Source organism: Eublepharis macularius, chromosome 8 (assembly GCF_028583425.1).
Source record: "Eublepharis macularius isolate TG4126 chromosome 8, MPM_Emac_v1.0, whole genome shotgun sequence".
Taxonomy (NCBI): Eukaryota; Metazoa; Chordata; class Lepidosauria; order Squamata; family Eublepharidae; genus Eublepharis; species Eublepharis macularius.
Genome location: NC_072797.1, coordinates 46,315,645 through 46,342,754, shown reverse-complemented (window position 1 = coordinate 46,342,754; position 27,110 = coordinate 46,315,645). Strand labels below are relative to the sequence as shown.

At 45.4% G+C, this 27,110-nt stretch overlaps 1 protein-coding gene across 1 annotated transcript in view; it reads left to right on the top strand.

The window, feature by feature from the left end:
* The window catches only part of EDIL3 (EGF like repeats and discoidin domains 3), a 480,770-nt gene that overhangs the window by 286,731 nt on the left and 166,929 nt on the right, over nucleotides 1-27,110 (top strand). Inside the window, exon 5 of the mRNA XM_054987524.1 lies at nucleotides 10,254-10,367. Within this exon, the coding sequence (XP_054843499.1) occupies nucleotides 10,254-10,367 (114 nt within the window). The remainder of the gene's footprint in view (nucleotides 1-10,253; nucleotides 10,368-27,110) is intronic.

Below are 27,110 nucleotides of genomic sequence, written 5' to 3'. Positions count from 1 at the left end.
GAAACCTTGGAAAGTCACACGATATACAAAAATCTGATTGCTATCAAACAGTCACATTGGACCAATACACCTAAAACTTTACGCATTCTGGCAAATAAAGTAAAACAAAAGAGAATACAAAACACAGTCAACAGAATTCATAACAGTAAAAATATAATGCAGTACAAACCGGAATCAATCCTTAAAGTCTTTAAAGACTTTTACACTCAACTATACTCATCAAAAAATCCGGACCAAACTAAAATATCCCACTTTTTAAATTCACTAAAACACTTCAAGAAATTAGAGGAAAAACACCGAACATTTCTAGAAAAACCCATCACTATCCAAGAAACAATGGATGCAATAAAAGCAGCTAAAAATAATAAAGCCACAGGGCCGGACGGATACCCGGCAGAATTTTATAAAAAGTTTACGAGCTTGTTAGCAACACATCTAACTGATTTAGCCAACTCGATTCTGGAAAAGGGGGTAATGCCACCCACATGGGAGAGAGCCGACATTATAGTGATCCATAAACAGGGAAAAGATCCCCTAAAAGCAGCATCCTACCGCCCTATTTCATTACTCAACCACGATTATAAAATTTTTGTTTCTATTATGGTAAATCGACTAAATACATTCATTTCTAACTACATTCATACAGACCAATCAGGATTTATACCAAAAAGAGACATTACAGATAACATTTATAAATCATTAAACTTAATAGACCATTGCACCCAAAACAATATGGAAGCCATCTTTTTATCACTAGACGTCGAAAAAGCTTTCGATTCGGTAGAAATATCATACCTACTAAAAACACTGAGGCATATGGAATTTGGAGAAAAATTCTTAAACACAATTGAAGCTATATACCACCAACCTATAGCAAACATCAAAGTAAACGCTACATACTCAGAAAACATTAACGTTAAAAGAGGTACAAGACAAGGTTGCCCCCTATCCCCTCTTCTATTTGCAATCGCCCTAGAACCCTTTGCGATTGCCCTTAGAGAACACAAACAGATAAAGGGAATAAATGTTAACTCCACAGAATTTAAAATTAGCTTGTTCGCGGACGATATGATGATTTATTTGACCAAACCATTAAGTTCACTGTCCCATCTTTCATCTCTACTTACAAAATTTGGTGCAATATCAGGACTATTAATTAACCAAACAAAATCTTACTATCTTGCCATCAACACCCATAATAAAACGGTCCAACAAATTAGTACAATATATAGCTTTCAATGGTCCCCATCAAATCTTACATACCTAGGAGTTGAAATCACCCCCAATCTGAAAGACCTTATAAAATTGAATCACCTCAAATTGATAAATCAAATTAAATTAGATATTATCAAATGGAATAAATTAAAGCTCACGTGGTATGACAGATTTCATTTAATAAAAGCTTTTATATTACCAAAATTTATTTTTATGTTTAGAGCGATCCCTCTTACTATAAATAGATCACAAATAGCTCAATGGCAAATATTAATTAATAAATTTCTATGGCAAAACAAGCACCCGAGAATTGCATTCACTACTATGAGGAGGAAATCAGCAAATGGTGGTTTTAATTATCCAGATTTATACCTATATCAATCAGCGACACGACTGGCTAATCTCTTGCAAATGACTTCAAACTCCCCTCAGCCAGATTGGGTTATGATCATACAACCATCTTCAAAATTCAGTGACATAACAGACATAATTTGGAACAAACCAAGTAATAGGCCACAAAGCATCAAAAAAAGCTTCCTGATACCATCTATCTTAAAGACATGGGACCAAATCAGGATCAAAATTGTTCCCAGAATATCTAGATTCTCTACGTTCCTAAATCAAGAATGGTTTTTACCAGAGTGGGATCGATCACTTATCCTATCATTACATCAAGCAAAAATAACTAGACTAGTTGACATATCCACAAAATTAGGTCTCCTAGAGAAAGTAGATATAGAGAATAAATTAGAACAAAAACTACATTGGTTTAATTACTTACAACTCTCACACATGGCAGAAAAAATAAGGCTAAGGAACATCATGAAAGAACCTCTGACAGAATTTGAACAATTTCTAGACTCACCAGTACAACAAAAAAAAGGCATGATAGCTAAACTATATAACCTTCTGCTAAACATCACTGAGAACAAGCAGCTAAGTTGTCAATCTAGTTGGGGTAAGGACTGTGCAATTGAACAGTCCCCAGAGATTTGGAAAAAAATATGGACATCTGGAATATTCACCTCGAAAGTCAACATAACTAAATTACAAACGTTTAAAGTGATTCACAGATGGTACCTAACACCCAAAAAATTAGCACACATATCAGCTAGATCATCCCCAAAATGTTGGAAAAATTGTGGCGGGGAGGGAACCTTCGCCCACTGTTGGTGGGAATGTAAAGGAATTAGACGATTTTGGGAAGAGATATTAATGAAAATTAAAGATATCACAAACCACGACCTCCCCTTTGACCCAAAAATGATTTTTTTAGACTTGTGGGAAAACTCACACGTCCCCAAAATCAGAAAGGAGCTCATTGCCTCTTTTTTTGTAGCAGCTAAGAGTGCCATAGCGACAGTATGGAAATCAAAAAAATTCGGCCAACCCTCCTGCAGCCCAGCTGCTTAGGGAGGTGGCCGTTGGTTGCCCTCCCGGATGGAGGAAGGGCAGACCAGCCTTTCCCGGGCATCCGGGGCTTAGCTGGGTGGGCGGAGCTAGCAGCCTCTTTCTGGAGGCTCCGCTCTCCCAGCCGCAGTCTTGCAGAACGCTCGGAAGGAGAGGACGTGTTTTTCTCCTCCCGAGCGTTGAGTGAGGCCTTTACGGCGGCGGCGGCGGCGGCGGCTCCTGCGGCGGCGGGCCTTGCGGGGACGGCAAGGGCAGCGGCGGGCTGTTCGGCGGCGGCGGCGGCGGCAGCGGCTCTTGCCGCGGCAGGCCTCGAGGAGGCTGCGAGGACAGCGGCAGGCCGTTCGGCGGCGGCGGCGGGGGCTTCGGCGGCGGCAGCTTGCCTTTCGGCAGTGGCTGCAGCCCAGGCCTTTTTTGCGCCTTCTATTTTCGGGCCGCGGACGCGGCGTCCTTTTGGGCGCCAGGGCGGTGGCCTTCAATCCTTCAGGGCGGCTGCATTGGGGCCGCGGTATTGGGGGCCATTTCTACATTGGGCCCAGCGGTCTGAACCTCCCCCCCCCGCGCTAAAGGAACTGGTGCCTGGTGGGCGGCTGGGATCCACGGGGGCCAGGCCATATAGTGGGGTGGGGGCTTTGGGCCCTGAGCCTCGCTGTTTCCCCCCCCCTCCCACCCCTTCAACGTTCCTAGGTTTTGGTGGGGGTAAGGCTTGTGCTTGTGCTTTAGCCTATCATACGGTGCCCCCACAGGCCATTAGGGGCCCGCTTTTAGCTGGGGGTTGGGAGCCCTGGTCTTTTGTCTTTCAGGCGGGGGGATTTTTGCCTCGCCCCCCCCTTGGTCGAGTGGCGGCCATTTTGTGTCGTGACCGGCGGCCATTTTGGGGATCCCTGGCTGGGGTTGTGGTCTATCTGTTCTGAGAGCTGTTTTGGTGCGCTTACTGGGGTTTGGCATTGGTGCTGGTACTATGCCCCCTAAAAAGGGTGGTGGCCCTCCTAAGGGCAAGCAGCCTGCTAAACGGGCACCTGCTAAGCGAGCTGCTCCGGCAGCTAGCTCTTCTGAGGATGAGGGGGAGCTGGTTAATCAGCAGAACATTTTAGAGCGTTTGGCAGCTCTGGAACGGAGTAAAGGTGTATCTTCGGCGGCTGCGCCTGGTAAGGGTAGGGCTCGGCCCATCAGAGGGGCGTCTAGAGATGCCACGAATAGGGAAATTCTCAGGCGTCTTTCTGTTTTGGAAGGTGTTGCAGGTCCTGCAGCAGGTAGTTCCAGTGGTGCTCAGCCAGCAGCGGAGGTGGAACCGGAGTTGGACATCGAGCAAGAGGTGGTCTTGGACCCTGTGCCAGTGGCAGTGGCAGTGGATCCTGTGGAGCCTGTGGGTAAGCAGCCTACACCTCAGTATGGACTGTCATGGCCATGGGGGCCCTTTGGGCAGCCTCCTACACAGGGTTCTTCAGGTGCGCCCTTTGGGGCGGTGCAGCAGCTTCCATCTGCTTGGCCTGTTCCTGGCCAGCATCCATGGCAACCTCAGCCCGTGGGGTCGGCTGGGGCTCTCCAGGCAGCACCAGCTCAGTCCTCGTGGGTAGGATTTGATGCCCCATGGGGGCAGGGGCAGGCGGGGATGTGGCCTGGCGGTGCTGGTGGGCTGTGGGGTTATTACCCCTACTCAACTCTGGCCTATGGACAGGTGCCTTTCAGTGCCCTCCCCTTTGGAGACACAGCACTTCCCCTGGGCGATCATTTAACTCAGGCCACCCGTGATAAGATTCTAAAAGGGGAATATGTTGATCTCTTTACCCTTCTTTTTCGTGAATTGGAAAAAAAGGATAAAGATGAGTTGGATGACAGGGATAAAGAGCGTCTTAAGCGACGCCGTGTTGATCGGACCTGGGCTAACTGGCTACCAGGTTTTCTGATATATGCAGGGGTGTTGGTTAGGGCTCAGCCTCATAGGGCTGCGTCCTTGCTGCAGTACCTTGACATCATTTATAAGGGCTATACTGGCTTCTCTGGTGCTGCTTGGATGCAGTACGATGAGGAGTTCAGGATGAGGGCTGCCCTTACTCCTAACCTTCCTTGGGATCGGATTCACCAACAGCTTTGGCTGCAGGTGATGTCTCCAGCGAAGCCCAGTGTGGGGGACCGCTCTGATAGCGGCCATCTTGTGCAGCGTTCCACTACGGCCTCTGCAACTGCCACTACCCGCTCTACGGCGGGGCAGCAGGTTCAACCCCGGCTGCTTTGCTGGGAGTTTGCGTTTAAGGGACAGTGCGGCCGTAAACCTTGTAGGTTCCGGCACGAGTGCCCTTCCTGTGCTGGGTACCACTCGTACAATTCCTGCCCCAAACTTAGACAGGGAGGTGGGGGCAGGAAGCCCGGAGGCGGGGGTGCTCCCAGTCAGCAGCCTTCTGGTAAAGGGTCCCAGCCCGGTAAGGCTGAAGGTCCTTGAGCGGCTGCTACGCAATTACCCCAGGAGGCAAGATGCCCTCTTTCTGTTTCGAGGTTTCAGTTTGGGTTTTAGGATCCCAGTTCGGGGTCCGCGTTCCTCGTTTATGTCGAGTAATTTGCGTTCTGTCCAGGGTATGGAGGAGGTAGTTAGATGTAAGATAGCCAAGGAGTGCTCTGAGGGCCGGGTTTTGGGTCCTTTTGACTCACCCCCGGTTCCCAATCTCCGGGTGTCCCCATTGGGCGTAGTGCCCAAAAAGGCTGCAGGTGAGTTCCGCCTGATTCATCACCTTTCCTTTCCCAAAGGTGAGTCGGTAAACGATGCCATCCCGGAGCATTTGTGCTCGGTAAGGTATACATCGTTTGACCAGGCTGTTAGGGTGGTGCGTCGCTGTGGGAGGGGAGCAGAATTGGCGAAATGCGATATTAAGTCGGCATTTCGTTTGCTCCCTGTCCATCCCGATGACTTTGAACTCTTGGGGTTTTCTTTTGAAGGGAAGTTTTACATGGACCGGGCTCTTCCCATGGGCTGCTCTGTTTCTTGTGCGGCATTCGAACGTTTCAGCTCATTTTTAGAATGGGAATTGCAGCGTAGGGCGCGTACCCGTGACTCCGTTCATTATTTGGATGATTTTTTGTTCGTTGGGATGGCGGGGTCAGGACAGTGTGCTCACCTGTTGAATACCTTTACCCATTTGGCTGATGAGCTGGGCGTTCCTTTGGCGCATGAGAAAACAGAGGGGCCTTCTCAAGTATTGATGTTTCTGGGTATAGAGCTGGATACAGTCGAGCAGTGCTTTCGACTTCCCTTTGAGAAGGTCGCTGACCTTAGGGGCAGGCTCCTGGAGTTCAAATCCAAACGGAAGGTGTCACTCTTGGAGTTGCAGCAGCTGGTAGGTCACCTGAATTTTGCCTGTAAGGCTATTGCCCCTGGTAGGGCCTTTCTGAGGAGGTTTTGTGATGCTATGTCATCACTTCGGGCTCCCCATCATCACCTTAAGGTTACTAGGGGGATGCGTGAGGATTTGGACGTTTGGTCCGACTTCCTCAGGGATTTCAATGGGGTTACCTTTTGGAGGGATGACCTGCTGCTCGAAGCCGAGCTGCAGGTAACATCTGATGCATCTGGCTCTTTGGGCTTCGGTGTTTATTTCCGAAGGCATTGGTGCGCAGATCAATGGCCACCTGATTGGCATGCCTGTGGCTTAGACAAGGACCTGACCTTTTTGGAGTTTTTTCCCATTCTGGTGGCTGTCCACCTGTGGGGACGGGAATTGGCTAACCACGTTGTCCACTTCTGGTGTGACAACCTGGCGGTGGTTCACGTAGTCAACTCCTTGACTTCGAAATCTTGCCGGGTCATGAGGCTGGTTAGAGCCTTTACGTTGTTGTGTCTCCGGTGGAACATTTTGTTTAAGGCCAAGCACGTTCCTGGGGTGAGTAATGGTGTGGCAGACGCTTTGTCTCGCCAACAGATGGAGCGGTTTTGGCAGCTTGCCCCGGAGGCCGACAAGGTGCCAGCTCAGATGCCCCCGGAGTTATGGCAGCTTGGGAGACCGAGGTATCCAGGGCCGTGAGGCTGGCATTGGCTCCCAGTACTCAGCGGGCCTACGACAGAGCGGTAGGCCAATTTGGTGGGTTTAGGAAGGATGTGGGTTTGCATCAGCTGTGGCCTATTCCTGTGGAGCATTTGCTGCAATTTTGCGTGCACCAGAAGAGCCGAGGGTTAGCGGTTAAGTCTATTCGTGGCCAGTTGGCGGCTTTGGCCTTTATAAGCAAGGCACGGGGGTTTTCTGAGGCCACGGGAGACTTCCGTGTGCGCAAAATGCTGGAGGGCTGGTCACGTGAAGCTGTGGTGCGGGCTGACCCTAGGGAGCCTATATCTCCTGCACTCCTGAAGGGGCTTATCAAGGCCTGGGGGGACATTTGCACCTCCGGCTTTGAGGCTAAGCTCTTTCATGCAGCTGCGTTGGTAGCATTTTTTGGTGCAATGAGAGTTAGTGAGCTGGTGGTGCAGTCGAAGACGGATACATCCGGCCGGGCCTTGATGGCCCAGGATGTACAGTTTAGGGGGGATGGTGTTGCCCTCACTATTCGTAGGTCTAAGACTGATCAGAAACAAAAAGGGGCTGTTGTTAGCCTTGGAACCTGTGCGGACCCGGGTTTGTGTCCAGTAAGGGCTCTGCGAAAGTTCTTTAAGGTGCGGGGTACCAGCTGCGGGGTTTTGTTTCAACATGAGGATGGTTCACCGCTGACGCGCTACCAGTTTTGGGCAGTGACTGAAAAGGCACTGGCCAAATTGGGGTTAGCTGGTGTCAAATTCGGCACCCATTCTTTCAGGATTGGGGCTGCCTCTACGGCAGCGGCCATGGGGTATTCTGCACAGGCCATTCAGGGTGTTGGCAGGTGGAGGTCATCTGCCTACCAATCGTATGTTCGTCCTCTTAACCGGTTTTAAGGGTTTTACTAATGATGTTTTCTTAGGTGCTGTGTCCTGCTTGGAGAAACGTCGGATTTTGATCTGCGGGCACAGTATGGTGTTTTGGGCCGCTCATCAAGCTAGGAGGACACGAGTCGGGTCCCAGCTTGGTTTGTCTGAATGGGCTACGGTGGAGTGGCTGGGTCGTCGCGGCCTTCGGTGGCCCGGTTTGTTGCCACTCTTATTTAGGGAACGGCGGGGCCCTGCACCCCATATATTAGTCATTCATTTAGGTGGGAATGACCTGGGGTTTATTCATGGCAGGGCTCTCTCCCTGCAAGCGAAGTGGGATTTGCAGGAGATACTCCGGCATTGGCCGGGAGTGCTGGTCATGTGGTCCGCCATGTTGCCTCGAAGGGTTTGGCGTGAGGCGTTAAATCGCCCAGCCATTGAGCGGGCTCGCATGAAGGCCAATAGGGCCATCCAGAAAGCTCTGGCTGAGGGTTTGGGGGTGTATTTGCCACACCCCAGGATCAGGGCCGAATTTGCCGACCTCTATCGGGGTGACGGGGTGCACCTGTCGGAAGCAGGCAATGAGATATTCCTCAGCGACTTGCAGCTAGGGCTTAGGTTGGCGCTAGGCCATTAGTGGGGCGCTCGGGCCTAAGCAGAGGCTTGGCTCTTGCGTTGGCGGGATGGAGTTTGGTTAGAAATAGCGGGCCGGTGAGCACCCTTGGCGTTTCCCTATTGGTAGGGAGGATGGGTCTGCTAGGAGCGGCTGGTACTGCTTGTGACGGCTGCCAGCGCGCGTGGGCAGACTGCTTGGGGAAACCCCACGTGCAAGTCCTTACCTCACTGCTGTACGGCTGAGGATTAGGAGCTTGAAAGGGGGGAACCCATTTGCCTGGCTGGCCGGGTCTCCCAGCCATCCGCATGGAGGGCTCGCACCCGGGGCTTCGGGGCTCGCCCAGACAGGTCAAGGCGGAGGTCTAGGTAGGACCCCGTGGCTTGACCTGTACCGCTTTACCCTAGCTGCAGTTATGGTTATTGTTGTCGTTGAGGTTATTTAATAAAAGTGGCCCTTAGATCCAACACCTGTGTCTGTCTTCATTCCGACTGGGGGGGCAATTCGGCCAACCCTCCTGCAGCCCAGCTGCTTAGGGAGGTGGCCGTTGGTTGCCCTCCCGGATGGAGGAAGGGCAGACCAGCCTTTCCCGGGCATCCGGGGCTTAGCTGGGTGGGCGGAGCTAGCAGCCTCTTTCTGGAGGCTCCGCTCTCCCAGCCGCAGTCTTGCAGAACGCTCGGCCCACCCTCCTCACCCTGTTCTTGGTGCAGGATTAGCCGGCTGCTGTTTGCAGAGCCAGGTAGGAATTTTTTCCTCTTATCCCCAATTGGACATGGGATAGGGGGTTTTTCGCCTACCTTGCACCTAGTCTTGAGTGATGGATATTGGCAGGTGGTGGTGCTTGCTAGTGGTTTCCGTGGCGGGATGGAGTTTGGTTAGAAATAGCGGGCCGGTGAGCACCCTTGGCGTTTCCCTATTGGTAGGGAGGAAGGGTCTGCTAGGAGCGGCTGGTACTGCTTGTGACGGCTGCCAGCGCGCGTGGGCAGACTGCTTGGGGAAACCCCACGTGCAAGTCCTTACCTCACTGCTGTACGGCTGAGGATTAGGAGCTTGAAAGGGGGGAACCCATTTGCCTGGCTGGCCGGGTCTCCCAGCCATCCGCATGGAGGGCTCGCACCCGGGGCTTCGGGGCTCGCCCAGACAGGTCAAGGCGGAGGTCTAGGTAGGACCCCGTGGCTTGACCTGTACCGCTTTACCCTAGCTGCAGTTATGGTTATTGTTGTCGTTGAGGTTATTTAATAAAAGTGGCCCTTAGATCCAACACCTGTGTCTGTCTTCATTCCGACTGGGGGGGCAATTACCAACAATCGAAAACTGGTTCTCTAAAGTTTGGAATCATTTCATTCTAGAAAAAGTAAGCAATGATATGCAAAATGCAGTACAACTCACAGAAAATACTAATTTTATTGAAAAGTGGCTCCCATTTCTGGAATACATAGAAAAGAACAATATGCAGCCCAACTCGAAAATACTACAAGTTGTAACAAACAATGGATACCTCTCCTTCTATTAAGCTGATAGTATAACTGTGTAATTGCATGGAATTACTTTTTCTCTATGTTAACTATTAAGGATGTAAGTCTAACTGCGTATTGTATATTGGTTTTTGTTTCATTCAAATTTGAAATGTTGTTTGTTACTTGAAGGTTATTAGTTACATCTCATGTTACAATAACAATAAAAATTTAATAAAAAAAAAAAAACAGTAGATCCCTTTCTGAAGAAGGGAGCTCTGACTCTTGAAAGCTTACATCGTGAATATCTTGTTGATCTGAGGTGTCCCTGGACTCACATCCTGCTGTTCAACAGTAGATCCAATTATCCAACTCTTGGAGTTTTGTCTAGTTTTGTCCTGTCACTTAAATGGGTAGAGTTCAACACTTTCTCAGCTTTTTCAGTATAATCAAAGGTGCTTTTAAAATGCCTGTCTGCTTATATTTCACCTTACACCTTGATACTTATTCAAGTATTTGGGGGGGAGAGAATGCTGTACATTTTTCATAACTGTTCAACAGCTTTTAATCTAACGTATGCTGCACTTAAAATATTTGCTAGAAGTATCAATCATACACAGCTTTACAAAGTGTCTTCTTATACTGAAAGTACATTTTCTTAATTTTGTGTAACATTTTCCTTCGTTATTCCCTGCAGATGTGAATGAATGTGAAGTCGAACCTTGCAAAAATGGTGGAATTTGTACAGATCTTGTAGCTAATTATTCCTGTGAGTGTCCAGGTGAATTTATGGGAAGAAACTGCCAATACAGTAAGTATGTTTTAAACATATTGATTGAAATTCCAATCCTTGCATTGCAAAACAATAGTATGCTACTATCTTAGACTTTCTAAATATTACTTAGATATAAAATGTGTAAATGAAGACAGTAGAATATTATTGTTGACAGTAGAACATTATGTTTACCTAGCTGAAATACCTGTTCTAAGTTTTGCTTTAAAAAAGAGTTGTGAAACAGTTTTAAAAAGTGGTTTTAATTGTTTCAAGTGGAAAATTTAGGAAATGTATATGCAGTCATAGCCATATGATTGTCAAACTTTACTTTAAAATCAGCAGATTGGAATCACTCAAATGTATGGCAAAGAATTCTAAAAAAGGACTTGGGTCTGCTGTCTCGACACTTGGAAAGACTTATTAAAAGAAGTTATGGAATGCAGCAGAGCTGTGGTTGGATACAGTCATTGGATCTAATCATTCACAAGTTTGCCCTCAGGTCTACCAGATGGTCTTCTTCATCCATTTTGGATGTTAAAACTGCCTTCCTTTTCACTGGCTACAGTTGTCTTAATATGAACATGTAGACAGACAGACAGAAATCCTTCTTAAATCTCACAGGCACATATCCTGCTTCATAGTTTTTTAGTTTTTCATGCAGCATATAATGAGAACAAGAACCTTAGTTGGAGCTGGAGCACTTGCTCTCTCTCAGTTGTCTTCAGACTTGTTTTCGGTGATCCCTATAACATTTGCTTTCTTTGGTGTTTTTATGGCGTTGGGGTATAGTTTGTTGCAGAATTGGCAACAATGCCTATGTTTAAATGAAATCTCCTACATTGTACCACATTGTTTCTCTCACTTGTGACTCTTTTCTCCCCAAAATGAAGACACTGGGTCCATAACATGGATTGAGCTCTAGGATCTATTTTTAACAGTTCACCTGCACAATTTACTAAACAATTGCCCTATCTAATGAGCTGATTAAGGACTGCCAATATTATGGACTATTCCACACAAGCTTGTTGCTGTGTCTGGTGACCAGGGACAGATTCAGAAACTAAAACAACATTACAGTAAATACAATATAGTAACCTCCACTTCACAGCCCAGCTTAGGACTCTTGAAATGGCTTCCAGCACAATCCTATGCATGTCTACTCAGAAGTAAGTCCTACTACATCCAATGAGATTTATGATAAAGAAATGTGCTCAGGATTATAGTAGGTTTGCCATATACCTGTTGCTAATAGGGATCTTAAGTTGCAGCTTATTCAGGAAAAAGTTATGTTTAGGGTATATTGGACATCATACCATCTTTTTACTAAAGGTTTAAGCAAAGTATTTAACTGTTTGTAGTGTAATTCACAAAGAATTGGCAACAATACCTGTTTAAATGAAATCTTCTACACTGTACATCGTTTCTCACATTTGTGACTCTTTTCTCCCCAAAATGAAAACACTCTTACGAATATGCTTTGGTCATGTTTAGTCATTCTTTTTGTGAAGAAGTTATTAGTTAATAGTTATATTAATTTTGTGTTAGAAAACTCATTTATTTTTGAGGATGATAATGCATTGTTGAACTATTTGCCCCCCTATTTGGAATAAAGAGACGTACACAAGGCTTGGGTGAAAACAGGGCCAATTATTGACCGATTTATTTATAACTTGATAACCATAACCTATAACGGCAAGGGAGTAACTAGCGGTACTACTCGAGCAAGGGGTCCAAGGACCTGCTCCTCGACTAGCATGAGCGAGCACCCCCTGCCCCAGGTGCAAGCCATCCAATTGCATGGCTGTAACCCGGCCGGCCAGGCGAATGGTTCCCCCCTTTAACGCGCCAAACACCCCAGCCGTAAAGCCCGAGGGAAGGCCTTTTCCAAGGGGTCCCAGGGCAGCCTGCCCTCTCAGTTGGCAGCCGTAAGGCCTGCCAGCCGATCCGAGACAGACCCCCATTCCCCACCAATGGGGATGTGCCACCGGGTGCTCACCGGCCCGCTCTGCCTACCCGCACTAACCTGCCAACCTCAACCAAGTATAACAACTCCAACCTAAACAAGCAGTACAAGGTAGGCAAAAAACGCCCCTCACCAACAGCCAATCAGGCAAGAGGCAAAAAAATTCCTACCTGGCCCTGAAAACCAGTGACCGGCTGAACCTGTACTGCTGTAACAAAGGGTGCGGAGGGTGGGACAAGCTTGCGAGGCGAATTGCGCCAGAGGAAAGGCGGGCCGGCTAATTAACGGCCGCGCCACGCCCCCCTCAATCACCCGGACGCCCAGGAAACCTTCCCTCTTGATCCATTCAGGAGGGCAAATGGCGGCACCCGGATGAGCGTGCAGGCGCGCCCCGGGAGTGCCGTTTTGTCTTTTGGAATTTAACCGATGGTCAATGGAAATGGACCCTTCTTGCCCTTACAGTTGCTAAAAGACTTATATTTCAACAATGGAAATACAAAAGCCCACTTCCTATAAATTCCTGGATTAAAGACTTTATAAACTTATCAGCATTTGGATATATCACATATGGAAGGCAACTGCACATGGACATATATTTAGATATTTGGAAATCTTTTATAGATACCTATGTATAGATTTGCCAATAGTGTTTTTGTAGCCAGCATTATATTCTTTCTTTTTTCCTCTCTCTCCTGTTTGCTTTTTTATTTTATTTTTTTATTTTTTGGCTCTAATAAATCATTTTTAAAAGGCTTGCTAATCTCCAGGTGGGCCTGGAGTTCATAGAACTACTTGCCTTGATTCTGCACTCATTGAATAATGCACTTCCAATCCTCTTTATTGATCATTTGGAATGGATTTTTTTGTGTATTGCAAAAGTGATTTTTTGTGTATTGCAAAAGTGCATTGAAAGTGCATTATCCAACGTGTGCGGAATCAGCCTTGTACAATTGCAAGCAGGGCATGAGTAGCAACTTACTCTTGCTTACCTTTACCATTTGCTTAAAAAAAATATTACATTGGAACAAAGGTCAAGTTGGTTATCATAGCTAGACTTAATAGACTTGTCCTCCATAAATGAATTCAGCCCTTTAACTTGGTCAGCCATTTCCCCTAACCCACTTAATGAATGCAGCCTTGGAAATGGTCAAAAGCCATCTGTTTCAGTGAAGAGATTCTCAAGGATTGCTAGGTAAGGACTGGCCCCCGAGGTCTAGTCATACTTCCTATTGTCACAAACATGACTTAAGGAGAGGCCATAGCTCAGTGACAGAGCATCTACTTTATATGCAGAAGGTGCTACCTTCAGTTCATGGCATCTCCAGTTAAAAGGATCAGGCAATAGATGATGGAAAAAAATCTCTGTCTGACACCTTGAATAGCTGCTTTCTGTCATAATAGATAATAATAATCTTAGTGGACTGTATATTTTGCACATGTATGCTCCTGCACTGCTCCATCATGCTGGAAAGTGATTTTTTTTGTTTTTGGTGTAATGGGTTGTGCCCAGGGCTGGTTTGCTAAAAATGATGTCATTTTCCAATGTGATGGGGAAGCATGTGCTTGCTTTGGGCTTGCACTTCCGCCATGTATGTGCCTTTTTCCCGCTAGCCAGGTGAATGGTGGGGGGGGGGGGAACAGCAGCTGAGGAGGGAATCCTTTTCCTCCAGTGAAGGGCTGGCAACTCTATGGTAGACCAGTGGTCTGATTCAGTATTAGGCATCTACATATGTTCCTGTGTTCATAAGCTTGGCTGAGGAAAAAGCATAGCAAAGCCCCATCAGGCAGGGCAGAGTTCATCACTTATGGGCAAGGCAGCTCCCTTCTGTTCAATAGTTCTCATGCCCTTGAACGGGGGCAAGCTGACAGTCTTAGCCACATGTTGCCAATACAAGATCCCACCCTGTCTCTGCTATAGAACTGTTCAGCTGAACCAAATGGTCCTTTTAGTGTTGGCATTGCTATAGTTGCTGCTCAGGTTAGCCCTGGGGACAACAACATTAGGTGCACACAAATTTCCTACTAAGTCCCATGGCCAGTCTGCCCCTGCTGGCAACACAACTTGTGCTCTCAACTCTCTGCCAAGGGGAGCTGAACTAGGCAGTGTTAGAGTTCAGCCAATGGAGCTCCAGCACTGAAGATCTTCATTCCCCACCCCCTGTATCAGTCAGCTATGAGAGACTGGATTGGGAAAAACACCCCATCAGCAGATCCTTCTGGGTACTCACACTACATTTTCTTACCTTACAGTACCTATCCTCCATTATTCTCAGTTACCTAGCTAGAGGCCTCCCCAGTCTCTAACTAAACATAGTTAACAACCAAGCACTCCCCAAGCAATGTGAATGAGGTGAAAAGATACTTCCCTTGACTGAGCTGAAAAGAAGTCCAAAAATTCCTGTGTTGCTTTGAAGTGTCCAGCTAATCACACTTTATGTTACTGAAGGTATGAAGCTTGTTAGGCAAGTACTTGAAATAGAGTGTGTTTAAATATTCATGGTTCTGCCTCTGGTGATTAGCTGGGACACAGGGATCATCAACCAGTAGAGAGGTCCCCTCCAAGGGAAATATAAACCCAAGAATTACAGTAAAACATTCAACATCATTAAAGGTGTTTTCTCATCTTGTCGTATTTGTATCATCAGGATCTCCAATACCAAAATGAACAGCAGTGGAGACAACGGGCAACCTTGTCTTGTTCCTTTACTTATAATCAATTTCTTAGTCGCTTCATCATTCACCACAATTGCTGCAGTCTGGTCTCTGTAAATTTCCTTAATTGCTCTAATGAATCTTTCTCCCAATTGTAGCTTTTCCATAGTGGCAAACATAAAGTCCCAGTTTAAATTATCAAACGCCTTTTCAGCATCAACAAAGAAGAAACCAACCTCTTTGTCACAACGCTTGTCATAATATTCAATAGCATTAATCACTGTCCTTAAATTGTCTCTGATTTGTCTGTCTGGCAAAAAGCCTGCTTGTTCCTCCTCAATGACTTACGTAAGCCACCCCTTCAGTCTTTCCGCCAGTATCTTCGCAAAGATTTTATAATCATTGTTAAGTAGCGATATAGGTCTGTAGTTTTTCACATTAGTCAAGTCTTGGCCTTCTTTGGGGATCAATGATATATTCGCTTCATTCCAGGTATCTGGAATCCGCTGGTCCTTTAAAACTCCATTGATCACCTCTTTTAGGAATGGTGCCAGTTCATTGGCCATTACCTTATAAAATTTCGCTGTAAGTCCATCTGGCCCTGGCGCCTTTCCTAGATTTGCAGATTGTATTGCCTTGTTTAGTTCCTCATCCGTTACTTCACTGTTCAGTTTATTTCTCCAAGCTTCCGAAATTACTGGAAGTTTCATTTTCTCCAAATATAACGCTATTGACTCTTTATTTACCTCTTTCTTATTATACAACTTAGCGTAGAATTTGTAAAAGGCTCTACTAATGGTAGTCTGTTCCAAATACGTTTTATTATCTTCGCAAATTCTATTTATTATTTTCTTTTCCCTTCTCTTCTTCAGTTGCCATGCCAAATACTTCCCAGGTTTATTTGCACCTTCAAACGCTTTCTGATTCAATCTTTTAAGATTCCACTCCAATTCCTTATTATTCATTGCTGTTAACTGTTCTTGAAGTATTTTAATTTCCTGATATAATTTCTTTTTCCCTGGTCTCTTTTTTAACTGTATTTCTTTGGCTTTTATTTTCTCCTCAATCTCTTGTCTTTTCTCCTCTTTCTTTTTTCTTGCTCTACCATTTAAGTCCATTAATATGCCCCTTATAACCGCCTTATAAGCGTCCCAAACTTTGTCAGTTGGTACTTCTTTATTTACGTTGTATTGTATGAAGAACTTTGTCTCTCTTCTCAACATCTCCATACTCTCTCCTTCCTGTAGCAAGTCCTCATTTATTCTCCATGCTTTCCTTTTTCTCCTTTTCCCTAATTTCCACATGATTGGATTATGATCTGAGCCTACCATCGGCATTATTTCTACCTCCTTAGTCCATAACGCTAAGTCTTTTGAGGCCCAGATCATATCAATTCTTGATAGTGTACAGTGCCTTGCAGAATAAAAAGTAAATTGTCTACTTTTAGGATATTCTCTTCTCCATACATCTTCTAAAGTCTCCTGTTGTATCAAGTCAAAAAAAAGCTTTGGTAATAGTCCTCTTTTCTTTTGTGCAGTTGTTGTCTTTTTATCTAATTCCAAGTTCGTCACTCCATTGAAGTCTCCGGCAAGAATTATCTGGTCGTATGAAAGATCATCTAGTTGCTTCCTCAAATCCTCAAAGAAGCTTTCCTTTGCACCGTTAGGTGCATAAACTCCGACTACCAACACTCTCTTTAAGTCCCAAATACATTCCACTGCAATAAATCTGGCTTCCACATCTTTCATTACAAATTTTGGCTGTAGCTCCTCTTTTATGTACAACACCACTCCCCTTTTTTTTTATTGGAGGCCGCTACAAATTCTTTGCCCAATTTTCCTGATTTTAAATATTTTACATCCTGCTTTCTGATATGGGTCTCTTGCAAACAAACAATGTCACATTTTTGTTTTAATAGCCAGTGGAAAATATTTTTTCTCTTATTCGGTGAGTTTAGTCCATTTACATTCCAAGATAAAACTTTACACTCCATACTCATAGTCTTGTTGGTAAGTCTTTTTCATTGTCCCTTATAAATCGCTCCATCTCTCGCTCAGATCTGATGCGCTTTTTGGCCCCTCCAAACTCAAAGGACACACCTTCTGGTAACTCCCATCTGTACCTGATTTTCATGTCCTTCAAGATCTGAATTAGCACTTTGTATTTTTTCCGATCTGATAACACTGACCTGGGTAATTCCTTCATTATGATAATCGTCTTGCCATCAATCTCCAATGGATCTTGAAACTGTTTTGTCACAATCTTCTCTTTCATATTTCGTGTCGTAAACTGCACAATCACGTCTCTTGGTAATTTCCTCTGGGTTGCAATTCTCGAGTTCACACGATATGCCACATCTAGGATAGCCACAACTTCCTCCTCCTTCCCCAGGTATTCAGCTAACACCTCAGTCATCTGTTCTTGCGCTGATTTTCCTTCCACTTCTGGCAAGCCACGAAAACGTAACTGCTTCTCCATGTGTTTAGTTTCTGCAACTGACATTCTCCCCCCTCATCAGTCTCATCTCTGTTTGTTGCGTATCTGCTAAGTTCTCCATCGCGTCTTCTACTGTTTTAACTCTCTGCTGCGTTCCTTGTAGTTCACTTTGTATTGTTTCCATACCTTTTTTCACTTCTGACAGCTCCGATTTTACTGTCTGTGTAACCTCTTTAACCTCTTTAATCAACTCCAATTTCGTGTCCTTAAGTTCTTTAATCACATCTAAAAGTTTTTTATCCAGGTTTTCTATTGCCGATTGCCACTCTTTTTTTGACATTGTGGGGCTTGCTTTGGCTCGCTCCCACGAGTCCGCTCTCTTCCTTAACTCCGTGGCATAAAATTTAATGCCCTTTTATTTCAAATGTCCCGGTCTTCTTACAAAAATTAAATTTTAAAGAGTCCAAAATGTCGGGCGTCTTTTCTCTATGGTTTCTCTATGATTTTGCAATCCAAGATGGCCTACTTCCTTTTCCGTTGAGGCCGCGACCCTTCCCCTTTCAAAGATGGCGATTCCCTTCTTCCTGCCCTCCAGCAAGGGCCGCTTCTCTCCAGCAACTCTATTGTTGTTACGCACTTCCTGTCTCCCGACTTCCCACAGTAGGTCTCGCGATGGTGTCTTTTTCTCACAGCTCCATGACCGCAAGTATTCAAAACAATAGTCCAATTCCTTTAATAACTTCTTTAAACTGAGTCTCTTTTCAAATACAACTCTTGCCGAGTCTTCCCCTCTTTATCGTTAGCCTGTTGCAGTTTGAAAATCTACTTTTATTCCTCTCTGCTTTAATCAATCTGTCCCGTAACAGAAGATAGTGATCTTTACCTTCTCATTCACTTTTCTCGGGTTGTAATCGCTGTTTCGATTTTAACTTCTCCTCTCCGTTTCTTCCCTCAATCGAAGCTTGGGTATGTAGGTCTTATGCCAGCCGAATTGGCCCCAGAACTGCCGCAGAGATTGTAGCCGACCCGTCGCAGGGTGGGACCTCAAGGATCGGGAGGGGACCCGTTGTGTAGAGCCCCCCCTCGTCCGAGATCTAGCACACCCTAGGGTCTTGAGCGTTCTTTGCCTGCTCTCCGCCTGAGAGCAGTCGGCCGCGGGCTATTTTTCCCCCGCCAGCCACTTAAAACGGCAGTCCGGTCAGCTCCGCAAATGGAGCTGCGTCAGACCTCCATGAAGCCCCAACCGGAAATCATATAAGGTCAGAGCATTTGCGGATGACATAATGTTAATTGTAGAAGACCCATCGGAGAACATGCCAAAAGTGATAGATAAGATTAAGGAGTTCGGAGATTTGGCAGGTTTCTATATTAATAAAAAGAAGTCAAAGATACTCTGCAAAAATATGACTAAGCAGAAACAACAATTGTTAACGGAAATAACGGATTGTGAAGTAACAAGTAAGGTGAAATATTTGGGAATCGAACTGACTGCTAAGAATATAGACTTATTTAAAAACAACTATGAATAACTATGGACTCAGATAGAGAGAGATTTGATTAAATGGAACAGACTAAATTTGTCATGGTTGGGAAGGATTGCAGCAGTTAAGATGAATGTGCTACCAAGAGTAATGTTTTTGCTACAGACAATACCAATCATCAGTGACTCTAAGCAATTTGAGAAATGGCAGAGGAAAATATCAGACTTTGTATGGGCAGGCAAGAAGCCTCGAGTGAAAATGAAAGTTTTACAAGATGCAAAGGAAAGAGGCGGAATGCAACTGCCCAATCTAAGACTTTACCATGACGCAATTTGCTTGGTGTGGTTGAAGGAGTGGATGACGCTAAAGAATAAGAAATTACTAGCCCTAGAGGGATATAAAAAAATATTTGGATGGCACGCATACTTATGGCATGATAAAGTAAAGGCGAACTCGATGTTCCTGCATCACTATATACGGAGAAGTTTATATATAATCTGGAAGAAGTATAGAATCTATCTGGAAGAAGGAACCCCTTTGTGGGTAGTTCCATATGAGGTGATAGATCCGAGAGCTGTTGATAATGAGCAACAATGTCTAACTTATAAAGAAATAACTAGAACTGAAGAATCTAAACTCAGAATAAAGACTCAGGAGGAACTATCACCTTATTATGATTGGTTCCAGTATAGACAGATTAGAGATTTATATAACTCGGACTCTGTAAAGGGAGGTATACGAACAGAAAACTCGGAACTAGAGCAGACCCTTCTTAAAGAGGACAAGAAAAAAATATCTAAGGTATACCAAGCACTGCTGAAATGGTATACTGAGGATGAAATAGTTAAAGGACAAATGGTGAAATGGGCCATAAATTTCAACAAAGAAATAACAATGGAGGCATGGGAATACTTGTGGAAGACTACAATGAAGACAACGACATGCACTAGTATTAAAGAGAACATTTACAAAATGATTTACCGTTGGTACATGACACCAAAGAAGATTGTGCTAGGGAATTTGAACACTTCTAATAAATGCTGGAAATGCAGGAAGCATGAGGGCTCCCTCTACCACATGTGGTGGACGTGTGAGGTAGCTAGGCAGTACTGGGGGGAAATAATAAGAGAAATGAGTGAGATATTACAATTTCAAATTAATAAGAACCCAGAACTCCTGCTACTAAACTTGGGAATGGAGGGAATTCCAGCCCATCATAGGACGTTGATATTTTACATGACGGCAGCAGCTAGACTTTTGTATGCGCAAAAATGGAAAATACAAGAAGTGCCAACTATTGAAGATTGGATCCACAAATTGCTGTATATGGCAGAAATGGACAAAATGACAAGAAAATTGAGAAACCTGGACTCAGGACAGTTTAACACAGACTGGGAGAAGCTGAAACAATATTTGGAGAAGAAATGGGAGGTGGGAGGAGAACTGTGGCAGTTTGAGAACTACTGAAGTACAATAAAATGTAGAGGGGGGTGACTTTACCGGGCAGGAGAAGAGGTAAAAGAGAATTTCTAAGCAGTTATGATATTAGATTGATATATATAGAATAATAAATAGAATATTGATAGAAAATAATTAATCATAAGGGTTAACTATAAGGATTGATTAACTAATAATATTTTCTTTTTGATTCCGTACAGTGTACCAAACTGAATATGTTTATTTGAAGTTGTATATGAGTCAAATTGATTGATATTATATATAGACTTATGACTGAAGGGGAATAGAAATACTAATGTAAACAAATATAACTAAAATAGAAAGAAGAAGATAGAATGAATAACATATAGAGTATAAGTTAAACTGGTTGATTTATATGAATGTATGGTTTACATAGTTTATGATATATAGAAATATTTGAAAGTGAAATAATGAAAAATGGGATAAATTGTTTATCCATTATGGAAAATGGGACTCATAGTCAGGGTACAGAGTATTAAAAATAGTTAAAGAAGTATTGCTTAGAATAAAGGGAGAATATATATTTGTTAGATAGAGGAGATTAAAAGGAGTAAGGGAAAAGGGACAAAGGGTTGGAAAACTGTTGGAAGTCAACAAAAAGGGGGAGGAAAGGGAGGGGGTTAGAAATTGGGAAATGGGAATATTGACTGTAATGTGTAAACATTTGATCCTAACCCAATAAAAAATTTTTCAAAAAAAAAAACATCATTAAAGGTGTTTTCTTTATTCTGTTTAATGGGAATACTGCCAACCCTGCTTGGGGCTTGCCCCATTTGAGCAGGTGGCAGCCATTTGCCCCGCTGCAAGGATAGAGGCAGACGGCTAAGCCTCATATCCGGGGCTTCAGCCTTGGGGGCAGAGTCTCGCAGCGTTTGCTGTTTCTCCGCCCCTGCGGCTTCAGTCTTGCCTCGTGCTCGGCCCACCCACCTCTCCCTATTTCAGTGCGGGACTAGCCGGTTGCCTATTTGGAGCCAGGTAGGAATTTTTCTCTCACAGTCCCTTATTGGCCATGGGGCTGGAGTTTTTTCGCCTACCTCGTACTGTTTGAGGGGGGGTTAATTGGCTTGGTGGGTCTGAGTTAATGCCACGGGTGGCAGGATGTTAGTTAGGGAAGAATCTGTAGCGGGCCGGTGAGCACCCTTGGCACCTCCCCATTGGTGGGGAATTGGGGTCTGCCAGATGTGGCTGGCTGCCGTACGGCCCAGCTGCATGGTTGGACGCCCTGGTGGGGAACCCCTGGACAAGCCAGTCTCCCCCCGCTGCCGTACGGCCGGGTGGGGGAGCTTTACAGGGGTGAACCACTTCGCCTGGCCAGGCCGGGTCCCAGCCATTTGGTGATGGCTCGCACCCGGGGCAGCGGGTGTCTCGCCCAGACAGGTCAGGGTGGGGTAGGGAGTGACCCCAGGGCCTAACCTGTACCGCTAGTTAGGCCCTTGCCGTAGTTAATGTTTTGCTGGTTGTTGTTTAAAATAAAGCGGCCCATTTTATAATCCAAAATACTGTGTCTGTCTCTTATTCCTAATAGTGGGGCAAAGAACAGTTTCACAAAGAGGCTGCTCAGTTTTATGGGTTATGTTCCTGTCCTTCACAAGCTGTTTTGTAGCAGCAAAGAGAATGAGCTGTGATCGGGGGATCCCCAGTTCAACTCTTTCACAAACTCACAAGGTGGCTTTAACTTTCTGCAATATGAAGATACTGGTCTACCACCCAAGGCTGTTGTATTGATTAAAACATGTGTTAAGCGCTCTAATCACTGAACATTCTGTATAAATGCTAAGTATATATTTTACTCCTGGTGCCTTCTAAGAGCCATTCCTATTTACAACAGTTATGAAGACATGTCTTCAACAATTTTAACTGCCCCCTCTCCTCTTTTTGCTCTTATCCTGTAGCCATGTAGTATAAGTCTTCCTGGTGTCTGAAGAACAGGGGAGGAAATGCATATATTATTGAACATTTTATTATCTATTAAAAGAATATTTATGGACTTTTTATAATCTGCTTAATGTTAATAGGATATCTCTCTTGGAAAAATGTTTCATTATTATGTTGTCCTTAACTATGCCTAATTCTTAGGTTATTTTATGGTGTGTAAATAACAAGGATGCCAGGTGGTTTAATGTCTGTACTGACTGCAGAACACTGAAATACCTGTGCTTGGGGAGACAACCCCATCTCTCCTAGGCATGCTGGCCTAATTTTCTTGACTTTTAACATTCATTTGTGAGCTATAAACATAAACTGGCTGTAGCTGAGTTCATATTAAAATGTTTGCTCCTTCCTAGTCGTATCACAATGTTATTCCTGCAAACTATAGTACCACCATAAAGGAGCGCCTGCTTTCTTTCACAAGGGTTTTTACCTCGTAACAACTAATTATGTAATTACACATTGTAATTACAAGTCCTAATTGCATCACTGCACATATTTACAATAATTATGTAATTGAAAGCTGTCACACTAATTATGTAAATCTCCAATTACTGATTACACCTACCTCAGACTTAGATTTTTTCACTGTAGTCCCCAAATACTTGAAACAGCAGTACAGAGAGTTAGAAAATATGTCTAATGATTCCAGACATACAGTTCAGTTTTTGGTCCTAGATGGATTTTGAATGAGGGTGTTTTGTTTTCTTTTGTTTGCTTGCTTGTTGCTGTTTTTTTTCTTGCTTGTCCCGGCACCCAAATACAACATGGCAATAATGTGTGGGTTCAACTAGTTTCCATTTTTTTAACCGTTTATCTTTAAACTGCTGATTGTTGTCAATATTTTTAACATAAGCTGACAATTTGAGGATGAGCTGCAGTAGATGTCCTCCTTGAGTGCCCACTGGGCAAGTCCACCACCCTTGCTCCAAACTTGGCTGGCAGTTTCACTCACCTTGTTTCTCATAACCTGCACAGCCCTCCTGTGCTGAGAGGTGCCCAGCTTCGTCAACCTCCCCTGAGGGACCGCAAGGTTGGATAGCTGCCATTCAGCACCTGGAGCACTCCTTCACAGCACACCCAGCCACCCAGCATGTGATGGCCTGTTATGAACACACACCCCATCACCAAGATGCCTCAGAGTGTTTGCTGATTAACCCTACCTATCCTGAGCAACCAGCCCTATTCCTACCAAACTAGTCAGTAACCTAACCAGTGCCTGAAACCAGGCCTACTTAATTCCTGTCATCAAAGCCATCACAGAACAGGCAAATAACAGGTCCCACCTCTGCCAATTTGGTAAATCCCCCCCCCCCAAATTCTTGCCCTGCCCCGACTGGTGTGACCAGCTAATTCTGTGGTGCACTTTGGGAGGGTGAATGGTTCAATCTCTGTGGCAAATGTCTGCAGAAGGAAGGGGGCAACTAGTGACGTCTTCTGCTGCCCCACTTGATAGCCTGAGCCTCCTCTGCCCCACTGATCAGGCCTTGTGCCACATTCAGATCATGTGGACTGAAGCAAGCTGGTCCATGGCTTAAAGCCACGAACCTCACTTTGAAGTTAATTTTGATCATTTTAAAATCATGATTTAAAAAAAAAAAATCTCCCAGAGAGTGTTTGACAGGTTGACTTGACCGGAATGTTGGCAATGCTAACCTCAAGTGAAGTTGTGCCACCTGACTAGGGTTGCCAGTCCCCTTCAACCTCCGAGTGGGGGATAGGGGCCTGGCACTTACCTTGGGGGTGAGGGGTGTGTGCGTGTGTGCCCCCACAGGCATGATGACATCACTTCAGAAGTGACATCATCACACAGCCCCTGGGGAGCAAGTCCAGGCTCCGCAGGGGCTCAAAATGGGCCCAATCTGTGCTGAAATGGGCCTGTTTTGAGGCGCTGTGGAGTGAGGAGAGCTCCTGTGCTCTGTGGCGCCTAAAAATGGACCTGTTTCGGCATGGATCGGGCCCATTTTTGAGGTGCTGCCAAGCACAAGAGCACTCTTGAGTTCTGCAGTGCCTCAAAACAGGCCTGATCTGCAGCAGAACGGCCCAATTTTTGGGTGCTGCGGAGTGCAGGAGCACTCCTGTGCTCCACAGCACCTCAAAATGGGCCCAATTTGTGCCAACATGGCCCTGTTTGAGGGCTCTGTGGAGCACAGGAGCTCTCCTGTGCTCTGCAGCACCCGGAAATGAGCCTGTTTTGCCACAGATCGGGGCCGTTTTCAGGTGCAGCAGAGCACAGGAGAGCTGCCATGCTCAGCAGCGGCCCCAATCTGTCCCAAAACGGGCCCGATCCTGGTGGCTGCTGCACACAGAAGTGCACAGTGCTGCGGGGGAGTGCACAGGGAAGGTGTGCGCCCTCCGCCTGTTAGGTAAGTGGGGGCAGGGTGGGGGGAGCGGGTGCGGGGGATTCTCCTGCCCCCACTGGGGGTCTGGGATCCCTACACCTAACTGATGCATGAATCAGGCCTAAAAATTGCAACAAAGCAGTGCAACAGTTAGGCTGGTCAATCCCTGATGGGAACAGAAAATCTCCTGGAATAACAACTGACGTGCCAAATACAGAGATTAGTTCCTCTGGACTTCTTTGTAGGGTGGACTCTATGGCATTATACCCACAGGTCCCTCCACTCTCCAAGCCATGCCTTCCCCAGGCTGCACACCCAAATCTCCAGGAATTCCCCAATACAATATTGGCAATACTAATAAGAGTGGAATCCTAACTACAGTGTAACTCTGCTTAGGACAGCACTGTAAGAAGCCAAGCAGGCTTAGTCTTGGGGGTCATCACAGGGATTATCTGCCGAGTTCAATGATTTGGGGAGTGGGTTTTTTTTTTCATGCTTCCCCACAGTATTATGGTGCATTCAAGCATCTCCAGGGGTTTCCCTGACTTTTCTCTGATTTCTCAGACCTGCTTTGAGCCAAAGTTTTGGGAAAGATCACAGTGAAACCCAGATGGCTGTAGTATGGGTGGACAACTTTGGATTTTCTGACTCAAATGGGAGCAGTTTTCCCTGACCCAGTCCCTGTTGGAGTGATTTCATTCCACCACCACCAGGGAGTTTTGTTTATTTTTTTAAAATCAGCACTGGAATATCATTATATTGATATAACATTGTTTTGATCGATATAGCAGGCTCTTTGAATCTCCAGCTTTCATTTATTAAAAGTAAGTCTCTAGCCCCTTCCCTTGCATGTAAAAAGGCTTATCTTCACAAAGGAAGGGACTAGAGACTTACTTTTTAAAAAATGAAAGATGGGAATTCAGATGACCGAATTGGTGTAATGGTTTTTCAATATGACAATATTCTCCTGCTGACTTAAAAAAAAAACAAACTTGCAAAATCCCTGGTAGCCCTCTAGAGGGGGGTGGCCACTTCTGGGGATGGGAGGAGAAACCTACCAGGCGGAAGCCCCTTTGCTGCTGCACTTTATCTGCAGCAGTATCAGCAATGAGGAAACCACAAAAACCATATGTGGAAGACTCCTTGATCTACACATACAGCACATTGAGAAAGGAATTAACAGTGTATCTTTGGACTATAGACAGGAAATGTTATTTCTAAATCTGCCCCCACCCCCATCTGTGCTAGGGCAAAAGTTTCTTTATAGGACAGCCCACTATCTGATGTAGTAGTTTTCTACTTACAGGAAGCTTCATAGAACCATAGAATCATAGAGTTGGAAGGGGCCATACAGACCATCTAGTCCAACCCCCTGCCCAATGCAGGAACAGCCTAAAGCATCCCTGACAAGTATTCATTCAGTCACTCCTTGAAGACTGCCAATGAAAGCAAACCCACCTCATCTCTAGGCTGCTGATTCCACTGCTGAATTACTCTTAGCATGAAGAAGTTTTTCCTAACACCCAGCTGGTACTTTCTCTCCTGTACTTTAAACCAATTGTTTCAAGTCCTGTCCTCTGTTGCCAACAGAAACAGCTCCCTTCTAAGTGACTGTCTTTTAAATACTTAAAGAGAGCAATCATGTTTCCTCTTAACCTCCTCTTCTCCAAATTGAACATTCCCAAGTTCCTTAGTCTTTCCTCATAGAGCTTGGTCTCCCAACTAGACATGGGCACGAACAGAACCGCCCCCCCCCCCGAACATGCTGTTCATCGTTTGTTGCCATCCACGAACAACAAACAACAAACATGGACGAACAAGAACTGTTCCTGGACATGTTCATTGTTTGTGGGGGCCAGAACCACCCCCCCAACCCCCCCACAGACCCCTCCCCTCAAACCCACTTACCTGGCCCTTTAAAGATCCCTTTAAACTATCAGCTGGCAGGCGGCAGGGGGGAATTCCCCCCCTGCCGCCTGCCAGCTGATAGTTTAAAGGGTCCTGTCCTGGCAAAAACAGCAGTGTCTGCTGGCAGCTACTTTGAGGGGTTACCAGCTGACCTTCTCAATGTCCAATACCCACCAAATTTGCAGGGGACATAGTCCTCACTGTCCTCTGAAGACACACACACACCCAAGTTTCAGAGAGATTGCACCCCGGGAAAGGCATGACCCACGGGTCTCCCCCTTGGCTGTCATTTTCTCTTCATAGTGGCAAAAATGGGACTCTCTGCTGGAAGTACTTTGAAGGGTTAAAGCCAGAAGGAAAGGCAACAGGAGTTCAGACAGAGTTCAGTCCCTGCCTCAGGTTGCCAAGGGGATTGATTGCAGGTGCCAGACTGTCTGGCTTGACGAACGGCTGCCAAAGGCAACGATGGGGCATCACGAACAGCTTGTTCGCGGACAGCAGATTGGGCTGTTCGTGGTTTTTTTCTGTTCGTAATGCTGTTCGTGGCCATGTCTACTCCCGACCCCTTATCATCCTGATTGCTCTCCTC